Source organism: Bos indicus, chromosome 3, assembly GCF_029378745.1.
Source record: "Bos indicus isolate NIAB-ARS_2022 breed Sahiwal x Tharparkar chromosome 3, NIAB-ARS_B.indTharparkar_mat_pri_1.0, whole genome shotgun sequence".
Classification (NCBI taxonomy): Eukaryota; Metazoa; Chordata; class Mammalia; order Artiodactyla; family Bovidae; genus Bos; species Bos indicus.
Window position 1 is genome coordinate 89725973 of NC_091762.1, and position 27468 is coordinate 89753440.

Below are 27468 nucleotides of genomic sequence, written 5' to 3' on the forward strand. Positions count from 1 at the left end.
CATGGGCAGAGGAGCCTGGCGGGCTACAACAGTCCATGGGGTCACAGTCAGACACAACTGAGAACTAATTCTTTCTTTCTTCTATAAAGATTACTTGGAAGAGTAATTTTTTTGTCTGCCACTCCTGAGTATGTTATCAGACTTCTCTATAGAGCATATTTGTAAACATTTAAAAGGAGTATAAGAATATTAAACTGAATAAGAAATCCTCCCCAAATCTCTTACTCTTCCATGGGCCTGTATTTCAAAGTGTTTGTTTATTTCTCCTTTTTTCCCTCAGGCAACAAGTCTGATCACCTTAGAGAGATCAAGATCAAATGGTATGGTCTGCTCAAGTGTGAACTAGTTCTAAGGTCTCAAGGATTGAGAAGATGCAAGAAAGGTTTAACAAGGACCTAGAAGAAATAAAAAAGAGTCAATATATAATGAATAATGCAATAAATGAAATTAAAAACACTCTGGAGGCAACAAATAGTAGAATAACAGAGGCAGAAGATAGGATTAGTGAATTAGAAGATCGAATGGTAGAAATAAATGAATCAGAGAGGATAAAAGAAAAACGAATTAAAAGAAATGAGGACAATCTCAGAGACCTCCAGGACAATATTAAACGCTGCAACATTCAAATCATAGGGGTCCCAGAAGAAGAAGACAAAAAGAAAGACCATGAGAAAATACTTGAGGATATAATAGTTGAAAACTTCCCTAAAATGGGGAAGGGAATAATCACCCAAGTCCAAGAAACCCAGAGAGTCCCAAACAGGATAAACCCAAGGCGAAACACCCCTAGACACATATTAATCAAATTAACAAAGATCAAACACAAAGAACAAATATTAAAAGCAGCAAGGGAAAAACAACAAATAACACACAAGGGAATTCCCATAAGGATAACAGCTGATCTTTGAATAGAAACTCTTCAAGCCAGGAGGGAATGGCAAGACATACTTAAAATGATGAAAGAAAATAACCTACAGCCCAGATTATTGTACCCAGCAAGGATCTCATTCAAGTATGAAGGAGAAATCAAAAGCTTTTAGTTCTAAGGTCTCAGCCCTGCTTTACATTAGTTTATGTTGCCAGCATGAGACGGTGGAATCTGTGGAAATTTTCGTTAACAACTTAGAAAAGAAAAATCCTCCACATTTAGATGTTGGTTTTACTACTAAACAGTTATCTTTCGATGTCTATTTCAGTATGTATTTCACTGCTGGCTCAAAATGTGAAACAGTGTGAGTTGGCATTTGAGCACTTGTTTAATGAGCCATGTCCAAAGTTAGAAATCACGCCTTATGGCACCTAGTCAGTTGTGCAGATGGTTAGTTTGCTTCTAATGCTTCTAATATTAGTACATGAGTGTTTATAATTTCAAGAAGATGTGCATTTAAATTGGGTGTAATTTAATTCTGAAAAGTAAATAGTGTAACCAACATCTTTCAAATACTCCAATTTCAGGTATAATCCTAAAGCAAGAGGACATTTCTACATTGATTTTTATCATAAAACTAAAAATCTAACAAATGTTGCCAAAAATTGGTTTCGTTGGGAATAGGATGCTGAAAAGTAGTTTTTTCCTAAATTCACCCAACATTTTGAGAATTGCCTAAATATGTTTAAACATTTAAATTATACACTGTATCAGTTTAAAATAACCATTTTTTACTTTAGACAACAGGATATTTTGTTTATGACTTAATATGTATTAAAATTATTTATAAGTATTTTTACTTACAGAGAGTAAAAATAAGCTGAGCTGTAAATAACATTCTATTTTTCAAATGATGTACATGGCACGTTAGGCAGGGTGACCCTGACCTTCAAGGGCATGATCCACGGCCTCATCCTCTATACTGTGACACTATTTTTTAAGCTTCTAGGTTCTTTTATCTTTTTTTTCTTGTTGCAAATGGCATGTGCCAAGAAAGGCCAAGCTTATTCCAGATGAAAAGTATCAAAATTATTCATAGGGCTTAGAGAGGAAAATAGGTGGAGAGATTATTACAAATAACAGTTATAACAACATATAGGTGACACTGAAACTGGGTCTTTAAACATAATATATTTGCTGGACAAGACACAGAGAGGTTGATGCTCTCCCTGGTGACTAGGAAGAAATTCAAAGTAGAAGGAGTCTAGTCTATCTGGTAGGAAGTAGCAAGAGCTGAAATGGGGTAAGCCAGGGCTAGAATGTAACAGAGGTCACTTGGACTTTTTCCTCTAGAGAGTAGGAACCATCCAGCGGTCTTAAGCAGGAAGACAACACCAGATGTCTAGAGAAAAAAGGGAAAAAAAATCACAGCAATATGGGTGACTGATTATGGATGACAGATAAGAACGAGGAGAGACTAGTCATCTTTGCGATATTCAAGGCAAAAGAGCACTAGACCTTAATTTAAGACAGCCACAATAGAAGTATATACAGTACAGGAGCCCCATTAGAGGGAGAGGTAAGAGAGAAACAGAATTGAGACGTGATGATGAAATTTCTTTTTTGGGAGATGAGATTAAGGCTGACACCAAAGACTGGGAATATATTTCTGCTTGTACCCCCGCTAACCTCCCTGGATGAAATTTACTACTCTGAGAGGCAGGGCAGCCAGGCAACTGTAGCCCTCTCCCACACTGTGGGCACTGTAGGAGACTAGGACAGGTGTGGCCCAAGCTCAGTGAGAGGGAGTGCAAGGCTGTGCTGAGCAGAGACCATTCATGCAATAATCCTATACGAAAGAGGACCAAAACCTACGTATCACTCTTGCCACCTCACCAAAACATGACCTTAGATCTGAGGTGACAGTGGGACTCGATTTCACCTGACACAGCTCTGTCCCATTCACGTTCTGTCTCGTGGCATGGCCTTGTATTCTGCGTCCATGGCTTAGCTCTGAGTCTCTTATTTCCTCATCAGTAAAGCAGCGCTAATAGCACTCACCTTGTCCACTTCTCAGCATTGTTGTCAGGCTGTAATGTAATAATATAAATAAATAAGTGTCCTAAAACCCTTAATACAAAATACTGTATAAGTGTGGTTATTTTAGTACCTGGCCTTTTGTGAAGTTGGAAGATGCTGAACACAAAAACAGGTTTTGGAAATTAAGACTTGAAAGAATGGCTAGGATATCTCTACCTCTTAAATTCAGAAAATCATCTGTAAGGAAGATCAAGGCAAAAAGGCTGATGTGTACATCACTGCATAACCCTGTGGGTGTGATATGGCCTCGTAACCAATCCAAGGTGACCTTAGGTGCATCAGGCCATCTGCTCTATTTCCTAAGCAGTGCAGCCACTTCCAATGGACCCCAGGGCTACCAGAAATATTGTTAGGGGAAAACTGTCATCGTTACTCCTCAGAGAAGGAAATGACAACCCACTCCAGTATTCTTGCCTGGGAAATCCCATGTACAGAGAGGAGCATAGTGGGCTGCAGTCCATGGGATAGCACAAGAGTCACTACAATTTAGTAAGAAATCTTTTATGCTAGTAAATCTACTAGCCAAGAAAAGAGGATAAAAATCATATAATGAAAAAGAAGCATGTTGGTTTCAGTGAATTCTGTTAAAATTGGATGATACTAAGATGCAGAGTATGTCATGAGCAACGCTGGGCTGGAAGAAGCACAAGCTGGAATCAAGATTGCCGGGAGAAATATCAATAACCTCAGATATGCAGATGACACCACCCTTATGGCAGAAAGTGAAGAGGAACTAAAAAGCCTCTTGATGAAAGTGAAAGAGGAGAGTGAAAAAGTTCGCTTTAAGCTCAACATTCAGAAAACTAAGATCATGGCATCTGGTCCCATCACTCCATGGGAAATAGATGGGGAAACAGTGTCAGACTTTGTTTTTTTGGGCTCCAAAATCACTGCAGATGGTGACTGCAGCCATGAAATTAAAAGACGCTTACTCCTTGGAAAGAAAGTTATGACCAACCTAGATAGCATATTCAAAAGCAGAGACATTACTTTGCCAACAAAGGTTGGCAAGGCTATGGTTTTTCCAGTGGTCATGTATGGATGTGAGAGTTGAACTGTGAAGAAAGCTGAGCACTGAAGAATCGATGCTTTTGAACTGTGGTGTTGGAGAAGACTCTTGAGAGTCCCTTGGACTGCAAGGAGATCCAACCAGTCCATTCTGAAGGAGATCAGCCCTGGGTGTTCTTTGGAAGGACTGATGCTGAAGCTGAAACTCCAATACTTTGGCCACTTCATGCGAAGGGTTGACTCATTGGAAAAGACTCTGATGCTGGGACGGATTCGGGGCAGGAGGAGAAGGGGACAGAGGATGAGATGTCTGGATGGCATCACCGACTCGATGGACGTGAGTTTGAGTGAACTCCGGGAGTTGGTGATGCACAGGGAGGCCTAGCGTGCTGCGATTCATGGGGTCGCAAAGAATCGGACATGACTGAGCGACTGAACTGAAGATGTTAATAAAATAATCCAAGCTTAAAAAAAAAAAGAATGGCTAGGATATAAGATTTTTACATAGAAATACTTAACAGGTTTTTGAAACAACACTTTTCTATGTTTTTAAAGTATAAACCATTTGGTCTAATTTAAACAAATACCTAATAACTACTGATATGGAATACATTTTTAGGAAAAACATTCCATCCACATCAAGTAGTTATTTCTATTTCATGATCAGCCACATTCCTTCCATTCTTTAAATCACAGTGTGTGAAGTTCAGTTTCAATGCTATTAATCTACAGAGTCCCTTAATGCAAACATTATAATTTCAGTGATGTTTCAAGCAGATGTCATCTGTCTCCTAGAAACCCTAATCTAGCAAAACATTTCAATGGAAAGACTGAGTTTCTATTTAACTTTTTAATTTTGTATCAAAAGATATCATTAGAGATGACAACACTCTGTCAGAGAAAAAGACAGTTTGCAAAGGGACCCGAACCTAACAGAGGTTAACGATACCCTCATTCATGTATAGGCCAGGCCAGCAGCAACCTGCTAACATGCACCGACAGAGCTGTCCCTTCCTCCTTTCCAGTACCTCTGACACACCTGGTCTTCCAAGCCGCCTTAGCATTCTCTCCAGCAGGGCCTCTCCCACATATGTTCACAACTTTTAAAACATAGGATTCTAGAGGGAAGAAGAGGAAGAGAAAAAAGTCAATACATAAAGACAAATTGCTAAGAAGTGGTTGTTTCTGGGTAACAGGGATAAGACTTCAGGGTTTCAACAGTTTGGACACTGATGGCTTTTGAGAATAGAGAACAAGCAATGTAGATGTGGTCTGATGTGCTTATGATGGTCACCTCCCGTATACTTTCTGAAAAACATCCAAGTTGAGATTTATAAGAGTTCTATTTTCTTTATCCAAAATTTGAAGAGAACATGTTTGTTTTTGTTACTGAATACCTTTTCCCTTTATTTCCTAAAGTGTAAAGGTAATAGATGCTTATTGTAGGAAATCAGAAAAGTACAGACGTTTGAGGAAGCAAATAGAAATCTTATAAATCTCAACTTGGATGTTTTTCAGAAAGTATATGGGAGGTGACCATCATAAGCACATAGGACCACATCTACATTGTTCTCTATTCTCAGCAGCCTGCAGTCTAAAACGCTGCTGTAAGCCTCAAGTCGTCTAGGCCTTTGCCTTCCTCTCCTATGATAAGCAGAATTTTGGCTTCAGTAATCTTCTTATCCTGGCTTTAATACCTATAAATATGTTATGTGACTTGGGAAAAAGGAACTTTTTACATGAAATTAAGTTTGCTTACCGGTTGACCTTAAAATAGGGAGATTATTCAAGTGAGCCCTATTTAATAGCATGGACCCTGACAACCAGAACAGTCAGCCAGTCAGAGATATAGTGAAGAAGAGGCAGGAAATGTCTGTTACTCACTTTGAGGATGAAAGGGGCCATGGACCAGGCAGTAAATGTCTGTTACTTGCTTTGAGGATGAAAGGGGCCATGGACCAGGCAGTAAATGTTACTCGCTTTGAGGATGAAAGGGGCCATGGACCAGGCAATGATGCTGGTCTCTAGAAACTGCAAGTGATTCCCAGTGAAGAGCCAGAAGGGAAACGGGCCTGTAGTCCCATAGCAGCATGGAACTGAACTCACCACCAACTTGAATAAGCCTTGAAACAGATTCTGCCCAGAGCTTTTCCCTACTGCTGCTGTGGTTGTCAGCCTGTGTTGACTTGATACTGAAACACCAGCTAAGCCCACCAAACTTCTGACTTACAGAACTGTAAGATAATAAATTTGTGTTATGTCACCAAGTTTATAGTAACTTCTTATGGCAGCAATAGGAAACTAATACAGTGGCTAAAGTTAGAGACTACAGTGCAGAACGAGGAAGACAGAAGTGGACAGATGGTATGGAGTCTCCAAGGGGTTAGAGGCAACCAAGTTCTACAACAGCTTTGGCTGCAAACTGTTAATTGACATGCAGAGTATCAATGACTGAATAGAAACAAAAGAGCTTTCAAATTAACCAGAGACTTTAATTTGATTTTGTGAAAAAAAGCTTGGAAGCAATCATTTCTCTTTTGTGTTTGTTACCTGTGAGCTTATACAGTGCAAATATTAACTAGGGAGAACCTGTAACTATGAAATGCTGTATAATTTAAGAGGACACCCATAGCACACAGTTGCTGGAAGACAGATCCTTCCACTGATCATTTAACATTCACAAAAGAAAAATATATATATATAACAAAACTGAAATTTGCATCTATGGTTATTAAAACACAAAAGCACTAAGAGTCTGGTCTTTTTTTTTTTTCCATTTTTTAAATGAATTATAAAACATGATCCCAATTTTAACAGTTTAAAAAATTATCTTACTAGATTTGTAATCAAGTGCTTTGATGGGTAAATATATCAGCCTATGGAACTTTTTTTCCTAAAGATGTTCTTGAAATTTTTTTGAACAATATCCAATCTTATATTTTCTTATGATTGTCATGGACACAACAGCCTAATGGCTGTCAACTTTCAGTTTTGTTTGTTGCACTCCAAAGTCACTGTCTATTTAAGCATATATGATATAGAATACAAGCATTCTTCCTAAAACAATATTAACAATTACTATGCTCAGAGTTCACAGTTCTATAACAATTTTACATTAAACACTCAAAACATTGTACAACCATAGATATTTGTGAGTAGTCTCGAGAAAAAGCTGTAATTTGGTATGTTAAGGCATCTTCAGCCAACATATTAAGAAGTTCTGAATATCTCTCGCAACAAAAGACGAATTTAATATTTGAATATTTGATATTTTCAAGAAATTTCAAAAGTCACTTAAAAATAAGAATACCATAATTTGTGAAATTGTGTTCCTAAACATTCTTCTACATTCTTACCACATAACTTACCTAAAATCAAGATACTCATCCTATCAGTATCAACGATATCTATTAAAAAAAAAAGGGATTTACATTAAATATGATGATAAACCCTGTATTTAAACAAGGGCCTCCAAACAGTTTCTCACACATATCTGTGAGGTAGGTTATACCCATATTTTATAGATGAAAACATTAAATGAGGTTAAATGACCTGCTGCTGCCACAGCAGCCAAACTGAGAATCAGATTCCAAATTAGATTTTGTTCTTTGCTCTGCATTATTTCTTTCCTTTACAAACTTTTTAAAGGGTTGAAATATAAAGATTGCTATTCATTACTTTCATTTTAAAGCCATGAGAAGGCAGCCAAACTTTTACCAAGGTGACTGAAAAAGTGAAGCGACATAAACAGACACACCTGGTGAACAATTTCTGACAGTGACAGTGAGGTCTGGCCAAAGGAACCGACAGCAAACAGGCGAAAACAGTGCAACTGTGGAGGGACGGGCAAGTACAAATGAGGGGAGTCAGGGCAAAAACGAGTTTAAATAAGTTTTTAACTAATTATTATTCCTACAATTTAAGAGAGAAGGCACAATTAATTAAGGTGTTTTGCTTTTTTAGTGGGATCTATTTCTCTTTTCCACATTAGGAAACCATTACCTGTCTAGAAAAATGGTTTTTATTTGTAACAAAATTTAAAAAGGACTTTTACTTGTGAAAAGTGCAAGCTTAAATTAACAGCAAAAAATTAACTGTGCAGTTCTCCTTGGGTAGAATGTTCCTATTCCTTCCTTGAAATTATAAATCAACACAAAGTAGCAAACCTTGAATTAAAAAATTCACACTGTATGAACCTTGTCAAAATTCTGTATATGTTTAAAAGTGTTGTCATGCTAGCATGTCCTATAAATACTTCACTTTTTCCTCCAAAGAGCCTCCTATGCTAGGATTTCCTTAATTGCACTTTTTCAAATGTAACTTAAATTTACATACCCTGTTTGTCCAGATAAAACCATGAGCTACTTCCATAACATCTGGACTGTTTTATATATAAACAGTAGTTACAGAAAGTCACATACACAACCATGGCTGCAAACTGGCATTGCTGTGCAACGCCGGCAGTAAACACTGACTCACAACATTAACACAGTCCCACAGTCTGATCACTTCTAGACCCAGCCTGATTCTTATCAGGTTATGGCTGAAAAAGCTGAATTAAAACTTAATCTGGTCTACACTGTGGGTCCTGTTCTTCATGTTATTACTGTTCAGTGGCATCAAATGCATTATAATTGTATATGGAAAAGGCTGGTAAGGATGCCAGCAACTTGTGTAAATAAGATATACTCTTAAGAGCTCAAACATAAATTACATTTCAAATTTCTGTAAGGTCTGGAAGAATCTGTATCAAGTTGATAATACTTGGTAGTTTGTGAATAGAAATATACTCTATGAGAATAGTATCTTATCATCTAATATGCATATGAAATGAAAAATTACCAATTTGTATATGAAATTTAGATAAGCCTAATTTAATAGTAAAAAATGATAATTTAAGATAGGAGTTGGGGCTGGTTTTACTTTTTTAAAAAGCACTGTGCTACAAGAATCACATAAATAAAGGGAGAATCATGGCCTAAAAAGTTTCTTCAGTAGTTTTAAGCACCCTCAATAACTTAGAAGTACTTAACAAAAATCAATATAATCATAAACACATCTAGTTAGTACAATCAACTCATTCAAATAAACTAAAAAATATTAAGACTACTTCATGTCACTCTAAGACTTGAAAGCAATGCTTCTGTGTTTATTATTTAACTACTAAGATGTTTCAGTGATTCAGACTGTTTCCCCCAAGGGAAGGGGGCACATAAAGTGATCATCATTGAACATTATATGGCATTAAAGCTTGTGAAAAGCTTTCTGGTCCTGCTTTCTCATTTGGAAAATCATTAACACACAAGGTGATTGTAATGTATTAAATAAATTAATAGATATGGAGGGTCTCTGGATCTAAAGTGACATGAAAGTTGCTCAGTTGTGTCCAACTCTTTGCGACCCCATGGACTATACTGTCCATGAAATTCTCCAGGCCAGAATACTGGAGTGGGTAGCCTTTTCCTTCTCCAGGGGATCTTCCCAATCCAGGGATCGAACCCAGGTCTCCTGCATTGCAGGCGGATTCTTTATCAGCTGAGCCACAATCACCATTAAGATGTATGGAACACTTCCATCACTCCAAATTTGTCATCTTTTGCTTTATGGAAAGTATACATACATGCTATTAATATTTTAACATATTTGGTTTTCTGGATGATTTTCTCATTTGTATTCCAGGGGGGCAGCTGTGTTTAGAAAAACATTCAAGTATGTGTCTTCAAAACACCAAGCCAAGCAAATGTATATCATTCACATCAGTATACAATCTCTCAGCATGTAAAAAGTGAACGCTAATACAAATCATATGAAAAGGCAGAGAAGAGACAATTTTAAAGCTCAAAGGTAATCCAGAGGTCTTTTAAGCTATCCCTTCCACTTCAGAGGTTATAAAAATGAGGCCCAACACAGGATGTGACTTACAAACAAATTGCACAGATCCCTCATCCAGAATTTTAGAGTCTCTGAGATCTATTATTTTAAAAAAGTACATTCTCTATTTAAAAAGTCACAGAGTGACAAAAGTATCAGGTAAAGAAATGCCAAACTGAAAATGTGGAGGTCTTTTAAAAAGAAATAAAAACAGACAAAACTGTGAATATGTCTAGCATTTAGATACCTAGATTTCACAGTCATTAACAAGATTTTAAATTATTAATCAGTGAAGAGACAAAGATGCAATGCCTCTGGCAGGCAGATTCCAAGATCATTTAGTTTATAAAATCGAAGGTACATTGCTTAGATTAATTCAATAAAATGTACATTTTCAGATAAATCCAAATAGTCAAAGAATCTGTAACAGTTGTCTATGATTATTTTCTCAATTATGTCTTATCTAATATAAAAATCAATTTGTATTCCCTGAGTACAAACTGGCTAGGGAATAAGAGAAAGCAAGCCCAGGATTATGTAACTGTCATAGGAAACCTATTTGCAGAAAGGAAAGGGGAGACCTGTCTGCACTACATATAGCCAATTGCCTGACATGGAATACTGTTACTTCCGAATAATTTAGGCTCCTGGATTCTCTTTACGGCTAGCAAGTATCAAGGAATGCAAACACCAGAGGTTACAAAAGTGTTTCAAAAGTCTGTTGATCAAAACAAAAGCCCAACTTGTAATAGTCTTGCCTCCCACCCTACATATGTAATTTGGGATGTTGTTTGTTCCTTCATTGAAGAATAACTGGAATTAGGTCTAAATTTGGTGTCTTCTTATATAAAAGTGTTCAGAAATGTTCACTGATTACACTTTCTGAAAGAAGGAATCAAAGCTATTGACTCATTACCCATTGAGCCAAAGCATTAGTCACTAGTCTCTTACACCATTTTTAGAAGTAATCTTATTTAAGGTTTTTCAGTTATCCATTCAACACAAAAAAGAATAAATTTTGCTCTCCACAAAATACCAAACCTGATTTAGACAGTCAAAGTGCTATGAAATAAGTTGTAGGCATGCAAAATTCCATTAACCCATTGTTCGCTCAAGATGAATATGTATACTGGTTAAAATAATTCTGATTTTGAATCAGAGTCTCTCCAACAACTGATAAGAGCAAATGAAATCTTAGTTTTATTTTTATCTACCTAATTATGGCAACCTGGTAAATAATTTTCTTAAAATCATATTTTCTGAATATGCTTTTCCTCCCAGGGGATAGTAAGTTTAAAACAATGTTTAAATTAATTTGGACAAAGCAAGATTAAACAAATTTAAATGATTTTCTTTTTCCACAGAAGAACTGGTCAAAGTCTTTAATGATCACATCCTTTGTCATCTTCAAGCAGGAGAGCAACATGTTTCATTTATCAGACTTGCTCAATGAAACCCCCTTTCTGCAGAGCATCTCACAGAATGCAGTTTCAGAAATGCCGTTCTAGAACCACTATGGACTCCATTTCCATGACATAGCTAAGACTTTATCTGTAGCCTAATAATAGAGTTCTCCTTCAAAATCATAGCATGAAGAAAGTGTTCCTACCCCCGGTCTGTCTACCACATACCACATCCACACTCATCCAGGTTACAAGACTGAAATATGGGAATTTAGCAACTGATTCTTTCCCTCGCCCTGCATGAGCAGCAAAGAGACTCCTATGAAAATGTTCTAGACCTATTACGCTGGACTGAGCCTCCTGTAATCCTCTCTCTGCAGACCAATGTATTACACCATCTACATTCACAGAAGAGCTGTCTCTCAAAACTTCAGCACACAAGAACCCAAACTGTGACCCTTGGTTCTCTGAAAACACATAGCTATCGAAATGTAGATATTCATAAATACTGGCAAGAATGAAAAAAAAGTAAATACTTTTTTAACTTTAAAAAACATGATAACTATATAAATCAATTTTAATATGTTTCTAACATCTGATTTATTAAACTAAGGAAGTTAAAATGCCACTGGATTCCTTCCTACTGTTTCTCTGCCTTCAAAATTATTAGGGATTTTGTCATTGGGAGTAAGGAGTCAGATTATTTTGAAGGTCATCCCATTAACAGGTAAATATTATGAGGTGGCCCTGTGTTTTCCAAAAGAGGTATTTACACATTTGTTGGGGCCAAAATTTTGCCAGATGTATATATACATCAAGATTAATGCAGCAGGACTGCTTATCCCTATAAAAATATACACAAAAAAGTTTATTTTGATGCCACTAGATGGCAATATTTCAAAGGTTAAAAAAAACACCTTAACTGCAACCCCACTCTCTTTCTCAAATTGCCAAACAAGGATTCCTTGTATTTTGATATTAAGTCATACTTAAAAGTTATGTAATACCATTTTTTAAAGTTCTGCTAAACAATATTATGTGACACACTGCAAACTCCTGACTCAAAACTCTTTAAAGACAGACATACTTGTCTTTCCCAAACCCAAGAGAAATTTGGTTTAACATTCTCATTTGCTTCTTGGTAGAAAACACATTTTTTTTTGGCAAAGAGACAAAAACCTGTCAAGGAAGTGTTCACTTTTTGTTTTCAAGAGCTTAATCACTTAATCATTTCTAGGGTAAGTCAGGTGAATGAGACTGTTAATTACAACATATTGAATAAGATGAATAAATACAAATTAGATAAATTACACATAATTTAAAAATTAAATATTTTTTACTAAAACAATATAATCAATGGGCTATTATCTACCCTGCTTTTTATATAGGGTTTTTTTTTTTTTTTTAAGCCTGAAAAAAACTTGCACAAAGCCAAAAATAAAAGTTTGGTTTTCCTTTAAAAGCACTGGTATACAAATACATATATGTATATATGTAAACAACATACATATTTATTCAAGAGAGAATTTTTTTGAATGTTTAAGGCTTCCCTGCCCTAACAGGTTCAACGGTGAAGGTCACAAGCCTACCAAGCTTTGGAAGTATAGAAAAGCCCTTAGGGCCAGAACAGTGTTTCAAATTGGATGGCTAGCAACCAAGATGTAGAACAAAGAAAGAGAACCAGAGAAGATTTCAAAACTAAGCCCATCAGCCACTAAGGATCAAACAATAAACAAAGACAAAGGTGATCAGGGGAGGTGAGGGAGCGGGGTGACTACAATAGCAAACTTCTGATGAGTAACTGGCATTACAGGATGCAAAAGGACAGGCACACACACTCCTTACCACTACACACAGGAAGAGACCAGAGATAAGAGTTCTCTCTAAGGGACTGTTGACATTTTGCTTTGTTTCTTTTAACTATTTTATCATGCTTGGTGGAGTACAAAAATAAATACAGTGAAAAAGAACTTGAGAAAGGTAGACTTTGAAGGCATGTTGTAAAATGATACAAGTTTATGAAAAAGACAAAAGTTGTAACTCCAGATGTTCCAGTACTGAGTAGAACCTTGAAGGCTCTTATATATGTTATTCAGGAAAATCTCAAGATAAAGCCTCTGGTTGGTTATAGCTGTTTTGAAGGAACTTGGAAATGACCATTACCTGTCTCAGGACCACAGTCCTTCTGTTGAACACTGGGCAATATCTGCAGAAACTGCTAGAATTTGGTTCTAAAATTTGGGGGAGGGGGATCTGGCTCTTAAGATTTCAACATTTAAATACTATCTTACTAATATATATGTTATTTTTAAATCTTGTGCATAAACACAGCTTAAAACCTGCTGAAATTTAGGAAGCAAACTGGATTTACCTACACTAAACAGTAAAGCAAGATGTTGCCAAACCACCTGTTGACTGAGATGGTTCACCAGTAAAGGTATATTAATCATCTGTAGTGAGTCCACAATTTCAGGTTAACAATAATCATGAGTGTTCACATATTAAAGATACTGCCTATGTGAATTTATAATAGGCAAAACAGAATTACAGATGTCTACAGTAAATAAGATGTCAGACTTTTTCTTTTCAGTAAATTTCAATGGTACTGTGTCCCCTGAAGACAGTCACGGCTCTCAACCAGTACTTCAGAATATGTGATATCCATAAGTAAAATAATAATTTAAAGAATATATCTGATTTTCACAGTGCAATAACAGAAAGAAAAAAAACTAGGGAAAGATCATCAGCGTGCTAAAGTAGTGATCAGACTGGCACACATTTCAAAAAAATCCATGGTGTGACTGCCCAGGCGAGGTGAGACAGAGGACGACATGCTTCCGGTCAAAGAGCCCGTGAGAGAGCCAGAGAGTGAATGGCCCTCCGCAGTTACAGAATCCAAACTGGACCGTGGTCTGTGTAAGCCAGCAGCAGAACAGGACCGCTGAGGTGTTGAGGAACCAGACCTCTGCTCCACCACCTCATCTGAAATGGACCAAAGAAAAGCAATTTACATGAACAGTGTATTCGCCCTAGCCCTTCCTATGAAGGTATCTTATTCAGAATATTAAGTGAACACATCTGAGCTAGGGCATCCTGGGAGCCAATGTCATGTTGCAGGGTTTTAGGAGTAGGGGTGGCAAAACCTTTTCCCTCCTGACTGTGAAGGACATCACTGTCCAACTGTAACACTGCCACACAGTCAAAATGTGATGCCTGAATCCTTCTCAACATACTGTTTGACAGTAACCTTGAAGTCAAAGTTTCCTGACACCCTTTTATCTGAAGAAAGCACACCTTTGGAGGATTATTTTCTTGCAGTGTATAAACAACAACAAAAAATAATTAAGATAAAAACAGAAATTACAATTGCACTGATTCTTCAGAGCACACTGCAATTGCCTGGCGGAAGGGGCAAAGGAAATCTTGTTAAAAATGCTGATTCCCAGTTTCCCAAGGACCCATCTCCAGAGATTCAGATTTGCTAGGTTTGGGAGAGTTCCCAAGAATCTGCATTTTAATAAGAACTCTGGGTAATTTTGATAAAGGTGTTCTAGGGACCATATAGACACAGCTATAGTTTATGGCAGTTTAAGAATAAACTGTTGAAAATAGCTTCTTTAACTCTGAACTCAGTTTTCCTCTGATTCCATCCAGCAGTGGACCCTTGGTTTATTCTGCTCACATCCCACTTGGGCCTCTGAGCAGAATAAGCACATTTGCTCAGCCAAGTATGACTCTCGACTCATACTAGATCCTTGGACGTGACCACCTCCCCTGACTCCTTTGCCTCTTGGATGGCCATGGGCATAAAATCCAACCCAAATCCCAGGAGAGGCCTATCTGGACACCATGGCCACCCAAGATAAAAGAAGCTAATCAACAGGGAATTTTAGATATTATAATGCTTACTGATAAAATATGAAAGGAGAAGTGTGACAAAGAGCCTAATTCAGCTAATTGTAGGTAAAAATTATTTCCCTATTATTCCTTATTTTCCTCCACAGTCAACACTTTAAATGACTCTTTTTTTAAATGAGGAAGCACTTCTCCAGAAGAAGTGCTAGATTAGAGATTTTCCTCATCTTCAATCCTTTTTGTTTCACTCACATTCTTAGTTAAATCTAGGTTACTAAAAACCAGTATAGAAGACTACCCACCATGTCTTTGAGATGATTTAACATCTTGTCAACTAGTGCCAAGTTTTATCTTCTCAGAGCTCATGCTTGCATGGCTTCCTTACCATCAATGCTTTTAAAGTCCAAAAGATAGCTTCTGTTGTCAACCAGGTACAGCTGTAAGCTCATTTTCACATAATTGCCAGTCACTGGATTTCTTCTTCTTACACGTAGATGGTATGCATTCACTACCTAAAATGAAAAATCTTCTTTATGGAAAAACATTCCAAATAAAAAACTATAAAATATTTCCATTATTTTTATTGCAAAGAATAATATCTAAACAAATAATTGGAAGGAGTGGGGTAGAGAACAAATTTCTGAATCATTGTTTACATTACATAGTAGTTTAGTATTTATTTAATCCCCACTAACAGTACTGTGTGGGAAACTGCTACCCACCGCAGTATTCTTGCCTGGAGAATTCCATGGACAGAGGAGCCTGGCAGGCTACAGTTCACGGGGTCGCAAAGGGTTGGACATGACTGACTGACTTTCGCTTTCAACAGTACTATGTACAGCAATTAAAATTGAAAGGGAACTCAGAGACTCTAAGAGTCTAGCCTTCTTTCCAGACACGCCTCCACTCTAAACCATATTTTGGCTGCCAAAATATTTTGGTTTCCCTGTCTCAATTTGAATACCTTTAACTGTGAATATAGAACAGACAGAAAAAGGAGATATAACATGTTAATGGTTTGAATCAGGCTCTGTTAATAGGTACTGTCACAAAGTTTAAGTATCATAGTAATCTTGTGAGGAAGGTATTATTTGCCTTTTGAGGATAATAAAACTGCAACTCAGATAAAGAAAATTCTAGTTTTCAAAATACCTTATCAAATTAGTTCCAAAAATTTCTCAATAAGGACTTTTAAAGACACTAACATGTCTTTTTTAACTAACTCAATAAAACTGGTTCAGAAAATGGAGATATTCCTTAAATGGTATTAAGGAAATATTATTGTTTATTCCCTCATTGCTCAGTTGGTAAAGCATCTGCCTGCGATGCAGGAGACCCCGGTTTGATTCCTGGGTCAGGAAGATCGCTGGAGAAGGGATACGCTACCCACTCCAGTCTTCCTGGACTTTCCTTGTGTCTCAGCTGGTAAAGAATCCACCTGCAATGTGGGAGACCTGGGTTTGATCCCTGGATTGGGAAAATCCCCTGGAGAAGGGAAAGGCCACCCCCTCCAGTATTCTGGCCTGGAGAATTCCATGGACTGTATAGTCCATGGGGTCACAAAGAGAGACATGACTGAGCAATTTTCACCTTCACTATTGTTTATTCATTCCATATACAAATAATGAAATAAAAACATGTCAAATGAATATTTACATGGTATGTTTGAATATGTTTTTCTTCCCTTAAAAGTACATTCACAGTCCTTAAGAAAGAACAAGGGTAAAAGATACTTGAAAATGAAAAACAGATCCCCCCACATATAGTCAAATAGAACTGAAATGAATTTGAATACTAATAAAAAACAAAAAATACTAATAAAGCAAAATGTGGGATGAGAGTAACAAAAATACATCATAACTAAGGACTAAAAATACTAGCCAGATAAGAAATTTTCTCAATTTACAGAAAAGTATTTGTTTACTAAATAAACATGCCCTGACAGTATAATGTGTATCAACTACTTGCACTACAGCTACTGGCAAAAAACCCCCCAAAAACCTGCCCTTAAAAAGACAGAGAAAGGTAAAAATATACTATCTTTGAAGACACATGACTGTTACTGTTATGATACATGCTAAAACAGGTGGACTATTTTCTCAAGGAATTTCAAGTTGATTAAAACCATATTTCTCAGCCAAGAATGCTATTCTCTAATTCAAAAATATATAGGTCCCCAACATCAACAGTTCTTCATCCTTACGAAGATTTGTTTTGTTTGGAATGCACATGGTACATTATTGGAAAGAATAGGATTTATCAGCCCATATATTTATTGAGACCACTAAATTCACATCAAAACCAACTTTTTATTGATCTTAGTATTCAATTCAGCAGCTCAGACAGGCTTACTATACAGAAAATGGCTTCTACAAATGATCTTCATATACTACAATTCCCTACCTTCCATTCAAAATCCAGCTGCTTCATAGCTCGGTAAACTTCAGCCATAATGTCATATGGTTTGCTTTGACTTCGGATTCCAAGATGCCACTTGGCTTTTTTCACAGCTAAAGATTTGGGCTTCGTTGTATTCAGTGCATCCAGTGGACATCGTGCTTTAGGGCTGTCTGCTATAAGAGGTGGCATCCTTTCCGGATGAGGTTTCAGGCCTGGGGGAATATGCATGGTACTATCATCCATAAAAGAACCAGTTGGGGGACTAGAGGCGAGGTAGAACTCACTGGCTTGGTTCATTATTCTCCGATTGTCAATGATAAGATGATAAGCCACTGCAAGCTGGTCTTGAGGGTCACCACTATATAAACTGTTCATTACTTCTGATTCTGTACACTCAAATTTTTCACACACTTCTTTCACAGCCTCATCATCAATGACGTTAGCATCATAGGAGGGGTCTTCAGGAAATAAGTAACTGGGCAAATCTTGTTTAAACCATTCATGCTCTCTAGGAAAGATACCACAATACACTATTGTAAGAACATGCTTTGGCAAGTCCCAAATAATTTAGACATGGGGCAATACAATATATCAGAATCAGAAAGACCTGGGTCTCTAGTCACTTACTAACTATGGGACCCTTGGGTAAGTTCATTAACCCTTGCTCTAGAGTAACTATGATTATTCAGACTTGGGTATTTTGCTGACATTTTCACAAAAAGAAATAAAATAAGTCTGTCACTTCAAAGGAAACAACTGGCAGTACTTGGTGCCAGTGATGAAATTCAAGCTTTCAAGTAAAATGTTAGAATTTGGCTTATAACGGAGTTCTATATATATATATATAGAATTGTATATAACAGAATAATTTATATATGTTTCCATAAGTTTGACAGATTCTCAATATTTAATAGACTTTTCTACTTTTAGAGTGAAGAGGATAATGCCTATGATTTGATAGTATATAATGAAATGTGTTACCATCCTGAACACCAGGCTATCTCACTAACCCAATATTTTCCATATGACCAATGCAAGATGTTACATAGTCACACATGGGCAGAAGCTCCACTCAAAAGGCAAAACAGACCCTGTGGATTTCAATGTAGTAAAGTACAAAAGTTCACTGGTGATTTGATATTGCAATTAACATATTAAGCTTTGATTTAATATCAAAGAAAAAGATCTAACTATATGAAAGGTTATGAGAATGTTCCTCCCTTTTCCGGCAATATCTGAGATCAGATATGTTTCCTAGACTTCAACTAATACAACATATTGCAACAGATGAATCAAGAAGTAGGCATGAAAACCTAGCTGCTGTCTCTGATTAAGAGGATTTGAAAAATGTAAAATAATGGTACTCTTGTCATCATATTTTGTTTTGGAAAATAAGGTTATTTTTCATAGGAGACATATTATTCAGAATAACATGTTTACTATTATTTTTAAGTGAATTAACTATTTAAAAAATTTTTCACTTTTGATTTCTAATCTGAAATTGGTAAAAATAACCTGCATTAAAAAAAAAGACCCTCTGGAGTCCTCAATTTTAAGACGTGGCAGGGGGGAGGTATTCAAACCAAAACATTTGAGAACCTAGTCTCCTAGATCTTATTTTCACACTATTCCAGGCCTTTACACATGATGTTTACTACTGACGCCCTAGAATATCCCATCCCTTTTCATTTAATTAACATATACTATTTCTTCAAGACTGTGTAACCATTGCTACAGGGTAAACTGGGCACTCCCTAAGCTAAATTCAGATCAGTATATATTTTACCTGAATGCCTTCTACTGAGTGATTAATTCATTTATGAATATTTATTGTGGTAAAGGACATACTGTGGTAAAAATGCACACTCATTCACACAGAGATTACATTCTAGCTGAAAACAGACTAAACAAATACTCTCAAAAATAAACACAGAATTACAAATACACAAATACAAAAACCCTGTGATAAAAATTATGAGTGAAAAGCACAAGGTAAAATAAGAGTGTTTAACTCAGAATGGGAGGTGAGTGCTTAAGGAAGCCACTCTCAATAATATTTAAGCAGAAATCAGAATGATTAGAAGTCAGCTAAGCAGAGCTGGGGAACAGATATTCCCAGCAAAACAAACAATATATGCAAAGATTCTGAGGTTAAAAAAAATGTTTTCCTATGTTCAAGGAACTGAACTGAGGCCAGAATCATGAAATCATAATAAGTTACTGGTTGGAGTGGCAAAAGATATCAGGTTTTTCTGACAGCTGTAGGCTATAAAAATGGTTTTGGGGCTGAACCTATGGTTGATGATAATAACAAAGGTGTTAAAGAGGCAGGGGTGACATGATCTAATTTGCATTCTGTGAAGATCATTCGGCTTGTGATAAAGTAACTGAATTGAAAAGATAAAACTAGTAATGATGAGGAGGAGGAAGACGCTAGTGCAATAGTCCAAGTGAGAAATGATGGTGTGCCATGTCTTGTGGATATATACAGAGGTGAAACTTCTACAGCTGCTAGTAAATGATACTATTATAACACTCATACTTTCTCACAGTTGTTACAGATTTTTATACTAAACTGAGAGCTCCTTGAAACAGGGACCGTGCTTTATTCACCTGCGTTTCAGTAGCCAGGACAGAGCAAATGCTCAATAAATGTGGAATGATGAATAGACAAAGAAGTAAAAACTGAATTATTAAAGTATTTAATTGCTGTATAATGATAATAATAAGCACTTCAATAAACATCTGGGCTTCCCAGGTGGTGCCAGCGGTAAAGAACCCGCCTGCCAATGCAGGAGATATGGGATGCAATTTCAATCCCTGGGTTGGGAAGATCCCCTGGAGAAGGATATGGCAACCTACTCCAGTATTCTTGCTTGGAGAATCCCATGGACAGAGAAGCCTGGCAGACTACAGTCCATTGGTTCACACAGAGTCAGACATGACTGAGGTGACTGAGCACTACTAGCACAAATAAACACTTAGTAATCAAATGACCAGTAAGTACTAATTTTTTGAAAAGAATTGATATAAAAAATAAATTGCTACATATCTAGCATTTTTAAAACATCAAACTTTAAAATAGGGTAAACACTTTTGAATAAACTCCAAAAATTCATTCTTCTATTAAAGCAATGAGATTACTAGCAGAAACTGTCAATATTAACTTTTTTCAGAACTCTGGAAATTAACCAAAGGCTTGTAATAATCTGAGGAGTGTTTTTTGTTTTTTAAAAAATGGTTGTGTCTCAATAAGAACAGTGAGATTTGTGACACTTTCAGTTACCCAATATCCACTTCCTCTTCTCCATTTCTATGGTGGCCTTGAAAACCAACAGCCTCACAATCATTTTAACCCCCAAAACTAGCACCTAGAACCACTGGGAGGCAACTGGGGAGAACAGGCTTAGAGTTCTCCAAAAGTCCTATCCCCAGAGAACTGTCATTATTAGACAGGGCTGGCAGATCTCTGGAAACCTCTTCTGTCAAGCCCTGTCTTCATCTGACCTGACTTAGCGTTCCATCTGCAAACAGCCTTTTGTCCAGAACACTTGTCAGAAACAATCAGTGGCAACTGTCTAACATCCCAGCTGCCAAACAGCAAAAAAAGAATTGGAGCAAACAAGTAGCTGATCAAAAACCTTGAAAGGAAACGTTAGGGACTAAGTTCCATAGGAGTCCTTAAAATACTCTTAAAATCCTAGAATTCACAAATGCAGGACTGTTGTTCATGTCCAAGAAAGCCCCTGATTTCTCATCACTGATTGACTCTGAGGCTCTAAGCTAGAAAGAATCAAGACTAATGCAGAATTATGAACTTCTCATTAAAATGCTGAAGACACACCCCAACATGGACACAGAATCCCTCAGCAAAGGCTGGGAGACTGATTAGATCAAGGCCTTTAAGGAAATCTTTCTCTAGCAATTAGCTGACCATTAAGCTAATGAAGCAGAGACTTCAGTGGCCACCCTTGACAAAGAATACAGACTTAACAGAATTAGTTAAGTAAAATCACTAAGTAAATTAAAGCAACAACAGTGTACAACAATTATAAATTCCAGGCATCTATGCAAGAGAAATAAAAACATATGACCATTTAAAAATGTGTACATAAATGTTCATGGCAGCATTATATGAACCAAAATTAGAAACAACTCAAATATCCATTAATAAATGGATAAACAAAATGTAGTTTATCTAAACAACAGAATATTTTTCAAGCAAAATATTAAGTACTGATATTCTACGCCATGAAAGAACCTTGAAAACATGCTAAGTGAAAGAAGCCAGACTCAAAAGGCCACACGCTGTGATTCTATTTATATGAAATGTCCAGAAGAGGCAAATCCATAAAGACAGAAAGTAGATGAGTGGTTGTCAAGGGCTGCAAGGAGGAGGAAGTGAGTACAGAGCGTCTTTGGGGATGAGAAAACTGTTCTGGGATCAAAGAGTGGCGATGACTATACAACTTTGTGAACATACTAAAAACCACTGAATCATACAATTTAAAGAACAAATTTATGGTATGTGAATTATATCAATAAAATAAATGTTTAAAAAAACAGAAATAATCTAAATTTTCATTTCTAATTAATTCAGAAAAAGAACCACAGTTCTTCATAATAATAACAGTGCCAATTAAAAAGCCATACTTTGGGAAAGGGGGAGGACAAATCAGGTGATTGGGATTAACATATACACAGTACTATATATAAAATAGATAACCAATAAGAACCTACTGTACAGCACAGGGATCTATACTCAATATTTTGAAGTAACCTATAAGGAAAAAGAATCTGAAAAGGAAGATATATACACGTGTGTATGTATATGTCTCTGTGTGTGTGTGTATGTGTGTAACTGAGTCACTGTGCTATATACTTGAAAGTATCACAACACTGTAAACCAACTATATTTCAATTAAAATTTTAAAAAAAATTTTAATGATAATAAAGCAACCCTGAACATGTTAAAAAAAAAAAGTCATACACCCAGCTTTTAATTTTAAGGAGTCAATTTCTAAACAAGGTAAGTAGTAACCAGGATGTTTATGAAGGTTCATCTGAAACAAAATCAATTCATTTCAGATGGGTTACTACACAGCCTCCAGAAACCGTCTTTCTGTCACTGCTGCCTAATATCTGATTTTCATATAAGACTTAAGACTAAATGAGCTATAATGACTCCAATCAAATTGTATAAATTTCACAATGTGTGCAAACTTCTTTAAGTGCAGCTAAAAGGTCCTTATATATTCACTTTAGGATAGTATTAATGGCTAATATTATATGCTGGGCATTATTCTAAAAATGGGAATTATATTAGAATGAATACTTGTAGTTTCTAACATTCAACTGTGTCTAGACCTATAGAAATAGTAAATTCTTATGTTTTAACCTAAGACTATCCTTCAAACAAATCCACTATAAACGATGTAACTAAAGCACAATGAGGTAGGAAATATGCCAATAGCTAACAAAGAATCAGAATTTGTGATTAGACAGTTGAACTTCAGATCTTTCATTTTAACCATAACAACATACTAAGCACTACTGAGCAATACTAAGCTTAAAGCACTTAAAGATATGAGTTTCCTGAAGACAATGTCTGTCTTGCCTACCAATATTCCCAGCAATTAGCATAAGACCTTGAACAAAGCAGATGTTAAATAACTGTTAAGTAAATAAAAATGATTAAATGAACAAATAAATACAGATATATTTTCTAACCTCCAATAGCCTACCATCTTAAGAGAAAAAGAAAAGATATATACAAAAATAAAAGCATACCTTAAAGATATTGCGGGCTTGGTTTTAGAACATTGCAATAAAGTGAATATTGCAATAAAGCAAGCCACCAATATTTTGGTTTCCCACTGCATATAAAAATTATGTTTACAGTGGGGCTTATTTATAGGATAAGGCCAAAATTGATGTGTGATCTAGTAGGTAAAGGCTTAGGATTCCTTCCCTCGGTCCTCAGATTTAGGTAACTCATTGGCCTTTTCTTTGACCAACATAGCACATATCAAGATAGTTAAAATAGCATGCTTGAAAATATATATAAAGTCTCTTTTACCTGTAACTGTTTAAGCCAATGAAACCTTTCAAATTTTATTACTATGGGGCTTTTATGTAGCACTTTACATTTTCATGTTGCTTATAGTTTTATTCTACTGAAATAAATGAATGTCATAAAAAATTATGCTTAGAGTATCTGTAGACTATTAAATTTGCAAAAACATTATGCCCCCAAAACAATGTATGTCTTGATTAAAAAACACTTTATTGCTAAAAAATGCTAGCCATCATCAAATGAGATGAGGATTCCACAAACCTTTAATTTGTAAAAAAAAAAAAACAAAAAAACAAACAAAAAAAACACACCACAGTATCTACACAGTGCAAAAAAGTGAAGCACAATAAAACTAGGTATGCTGGAGAAAGGATGGATGTCATAGGACTGGTGTAGCAATACGGATTAGTTGAAGTAGTACAGGTTCTGAAATCAGGCAATTTCTCAGCCCTACTTTTGTAAAATGAGAATAACAATAGCTACCTATTAAACTTGGAACTTCCCTAGTGGTCCAGTGGTTAAGAATCTGCCTTCCAATGCAGGGGACATGGGTTCAATCCTTGGTCCGGGAACTAAGGTCCCACACGCCACAGAGCAACTGAGTCCACACACAACTAGAAAACCCGAGCACCGCAACAACTGAGCCCTTGTGCTACAACTAGCAAGAATCCTGCACGCCATGACGAAGAGCCCATGTGCCACAACTAAGATACGAAGCAGCCAAAAAGAAAATGAATATATATTGTTTTAAAAAAGGAAATACTATAAGCATTTAAAAAAAATAAGAGCTACCTATTAGGAATCAATGCAAGAAAATACGTCAAGTATCTAGCAAAATGCCTGTTATATAAAATCATTCAATAAATTAGTAACTCTTTCTGTTGAATTGTATTTTGTCAAATGAAGAATTTCCAAACATTAAATACAGAATATGAAGAAATCTTAAAATGATGAAAACTATAAATTCAAGTTACTACTCAAATTAAAATACACTTGCTCCTTGGAAGAAAAGCTATGACAAACCTGGACAGCATATTAAAAAGCAGAGGCATTACTTCACCAACAATGGCCTGTCTAGTTAAAGCTATGGTTTTCCAGTAGTCATGTATGGATGCGAGAGTTGGACCATAAAGAAGGCTGAGAACCAAAGAACTGATGCTTTTGAACTGTGGTGTTGGAGAAGACTCCTGAGACTTCCTTAGATTGCAAGATCAAACCTTAGATTGCAAGATTTCCTAAAGGAAATAAGTCCTGAATATTCATTGGAAGGACTGATGCTGAAGCTGAAGCTCCAATATTTTGACCACCTGATGCAAAGAGCTGACTCATTAGAAAAGACCCTGATGCTAGGAAAGATTGAAGGCAGAAGGAGAAGGGAATGACAGAGGACAAAATGGTTGGATGGCATCACTGACTCAATGGACATGAGTTTGTACAAGCTCCAGGAGATGGTGAAGGACAGGGGCGCCTGGCGTGCTGCAGTCCATGGGGTCACAGAGTCAGACATGACTGAGCTACTGAACAACAACAACAATTTTAAGTCCTGAGATGGTTGCCACTCTTTTATACCACCCACATTATGTGCAAATTAACTTCTCCTAGTAGGTTTTTATTTACATTATTCTTCTAAAGCTTGTGAATATACAGGTACCTGTTTAATATAACAGAATTGGTACTTTTATTATTCTAAGTACATGTGCTGATGTGAACAGGTACAAATATATATACATATTAGCATATTTAATGCTCTAAGGAAAAGCCAACTAAGTGACCTATTTACTCTAAAGAACTATGAACACAAAAGAATTTTCCCCTGCTAAGTTGTTCATTTCCATTCCAAAACTAAATATGGTACTAATTTACAATTTTATATTTTTATGTATGAGGCCTGGAACACTAACAGAGGCTAAGGGAAGAAGACACAAATGCAGCAGGAATGCAAAAGAGATCAGCAGCAGTCACACAAACAACTACCCCAGCCATCATTTAAATATTTCAAGAGTCAAGACAAGGCAGAGTATTCAGGAAAGATGTTAAAAGAATGTGTTTGCAAATAAATACCTGATGAAATGTCAGGTAAGAACAAAAAACCCTCTAAGAAATATGACTGATAAATAAAACACAGAGGGCAATGAATCATCCTGACTTGTGTGTGCTATATAAAGGTCATATTCACAGTAACACCAGCAACTGCACTTTCCAAAGTTTCTCACATAACAAGAAATCCTTCACAGCAAACCCACTAGAGGCTATTTTTGGATTCAAAATCTTAGCAAAACTCTTTATGGTTTATTTCATCAACTCTATGTAAAATATATAACTCTCACCCTGTTTTTTTCCATTTGAAACGTATTCAAATACTTTCTGAATGTTTACTGTATTTCTAGGCCTTCCAGCACTGTATATACAAAGGTGCTAAGACACTCTCTCTACCCTTTTATAATTACAAGAGAGGAGAAAGATACACTGAAAACAGCCAGATACAAAATGAGAATGAGAGCATGAACAAAGTGTGGAAATCACAGAAGTGCAAGCAACTGACCATGCCCTGGAGAATCAGGAGTGATTGCCCAAGGCAGGTGATAAGTGAGCAGAATTTTAAAGGATGAATGGAAACTTTTAGGTCCGAAAGGGCAGAAAAGGTATTAGAGGCAAAGGAATAATACAAACAAAGACATGAAGGCATAAAATATGCATCATTATATTTGAGGAACAAGGAAAAGTTCACTGTGGCTGGAGCTCTGGTACAAGGGGTAAGAGCAGGAAGAAGTAAGCAGAGCCTTACTATGACAGGCCTTGTATGCTTTGCTACTTTAACTGAAAAGTTTGGGACACAATCTGAAATAATTAAAAGTTGAATCATAGGGCCAGGTTTACATAATAAGGAAAGTAAAATCCATATAAAGTGTTACAGTGCCTAACATAAAGCAAGCATTCAGTTAGTGGTACTAATATTAATACTAGAATATGTACTTAATAGTCACAAAAAGAATATTCACCTTATGTCTTTGATAGTTGCTCGTTTCAGGGGATCAACCTGCAGCATATGCATCAGGAGAGTAGCAACAGAACGATTGAGATATTCTGGGATGTAAAAAACACCCCCTCGGATCTTCTTAAACAGCGTAGGCACATGCTCATCATCAAATGGGAGGGTGCCACAAAGAAGAGCATACAAAATAACACCGCAGCTCCAGATATCCACTTCAGGACCTGCATACAGCCTAGGGGAAGATGACAGCACAAAACTGAAGCGCAAGTGTCACTTCTCAATTGCACGCACCCTACTTCTTCTCTGTGCGCCTGTAGACACAGTGCAGACTCCAAATGTATTGCTTTCCAAGCTCTTTAATGAAATCCATGGCCACTCCCCAACACTCAATGGTTGGTCTCCAGAGAGAACAATTGGTCTAACCCATTGCGATTCAAATTTCCCAAGAGAAAACAGTACTTATGTGTATTTGACACAAACTAAACTGAACTTACTAATTAAAAAGTATAAAACTTTCTGTGGTTGATTTTTGATAGAAACATCAAAGTAGATGACCATAAACTTTAAGAAAAGCAATACTATATAGTGTATTAGTGTATAGGCTAAATCTTCTTACATAAAGCAATTAAAAGACAAGACAATGCATAAAAAATAGAATGTTTATGCCCAACAGACCTATTTTAAAGAATATTTGAAATAGTAAAGTACCTAACTAGTTCTATAGCAATCTCTTTCATGGTATTCATGCTATATCACATTATCCTGCATAACTACTACTTTCATTCAAATAACCTGGTGGCTCATGGGGCTGAGACAACCTTTATCCAGAAAACCTATGCCTAGAATGCTGTCCCTTTTGTCTCTCACCTTTCTACAGTGTTAAAATTGCCCTGAT

At 36.4% G+C, this 27468-nt stretch overlaps 2 protein-coding genes across 7 annotated transcripts in view; one reads left to right on the forward strand and one right to left on the reverse strand.

The window, feature by feature from the left end:
* Window positions 1–6691, forward strand: part of FYB2 (FYN binding protein 2) — a 129353-nt gene extending 122662 nt beyond the window's left edge. For all 5 annotated transcript variants that reach the window (XM_070786462.1, XM_019957384.2, XM_070786464.1 and 2 more), the window contains one exon: window positions 281–6691. In XM_070786462.1, the coding sequence (XP_070642563.1) occupies window positions 281–293 (13 nt within the window). In that variant the 3' untranslated portion in view covers window positions 294–6691. The remainder of the gene's footprint in view (window positions 1–280) is intronic.
* PRKAA2 (protein kinase AMP-activated catalytic subunit alpha 2) overlaps window positions 6448–27468 on the reverse strand; it is a 79347-nt gene continuing 58326 nt past the window's right edge. For both annotated transcript variants that reach the window (XM_019957386.2, XM_070786466.1), the window contains 4 exons: window positions 26581–26805; window positions 17509–18013; window positions 15491–15617; window positions 6448–14232 (listed from right to left, as the gene is read on the reverse strand). In XM_019957386.2, the coding sequence (XP_019812945.1) occupies window positions 13994–14232; window positions 15491–15617; window positions 17509–18013; window positions 26581–26805 (1096 nt within the window). In that variant the 3' untranslated portion in view covers window positions 6448–13993. The remainder of the gene's footprint in view (window positions 14233–15490; window positions 15618–17508; window positions 18014–26580; window positions 26806–27468) is intronic.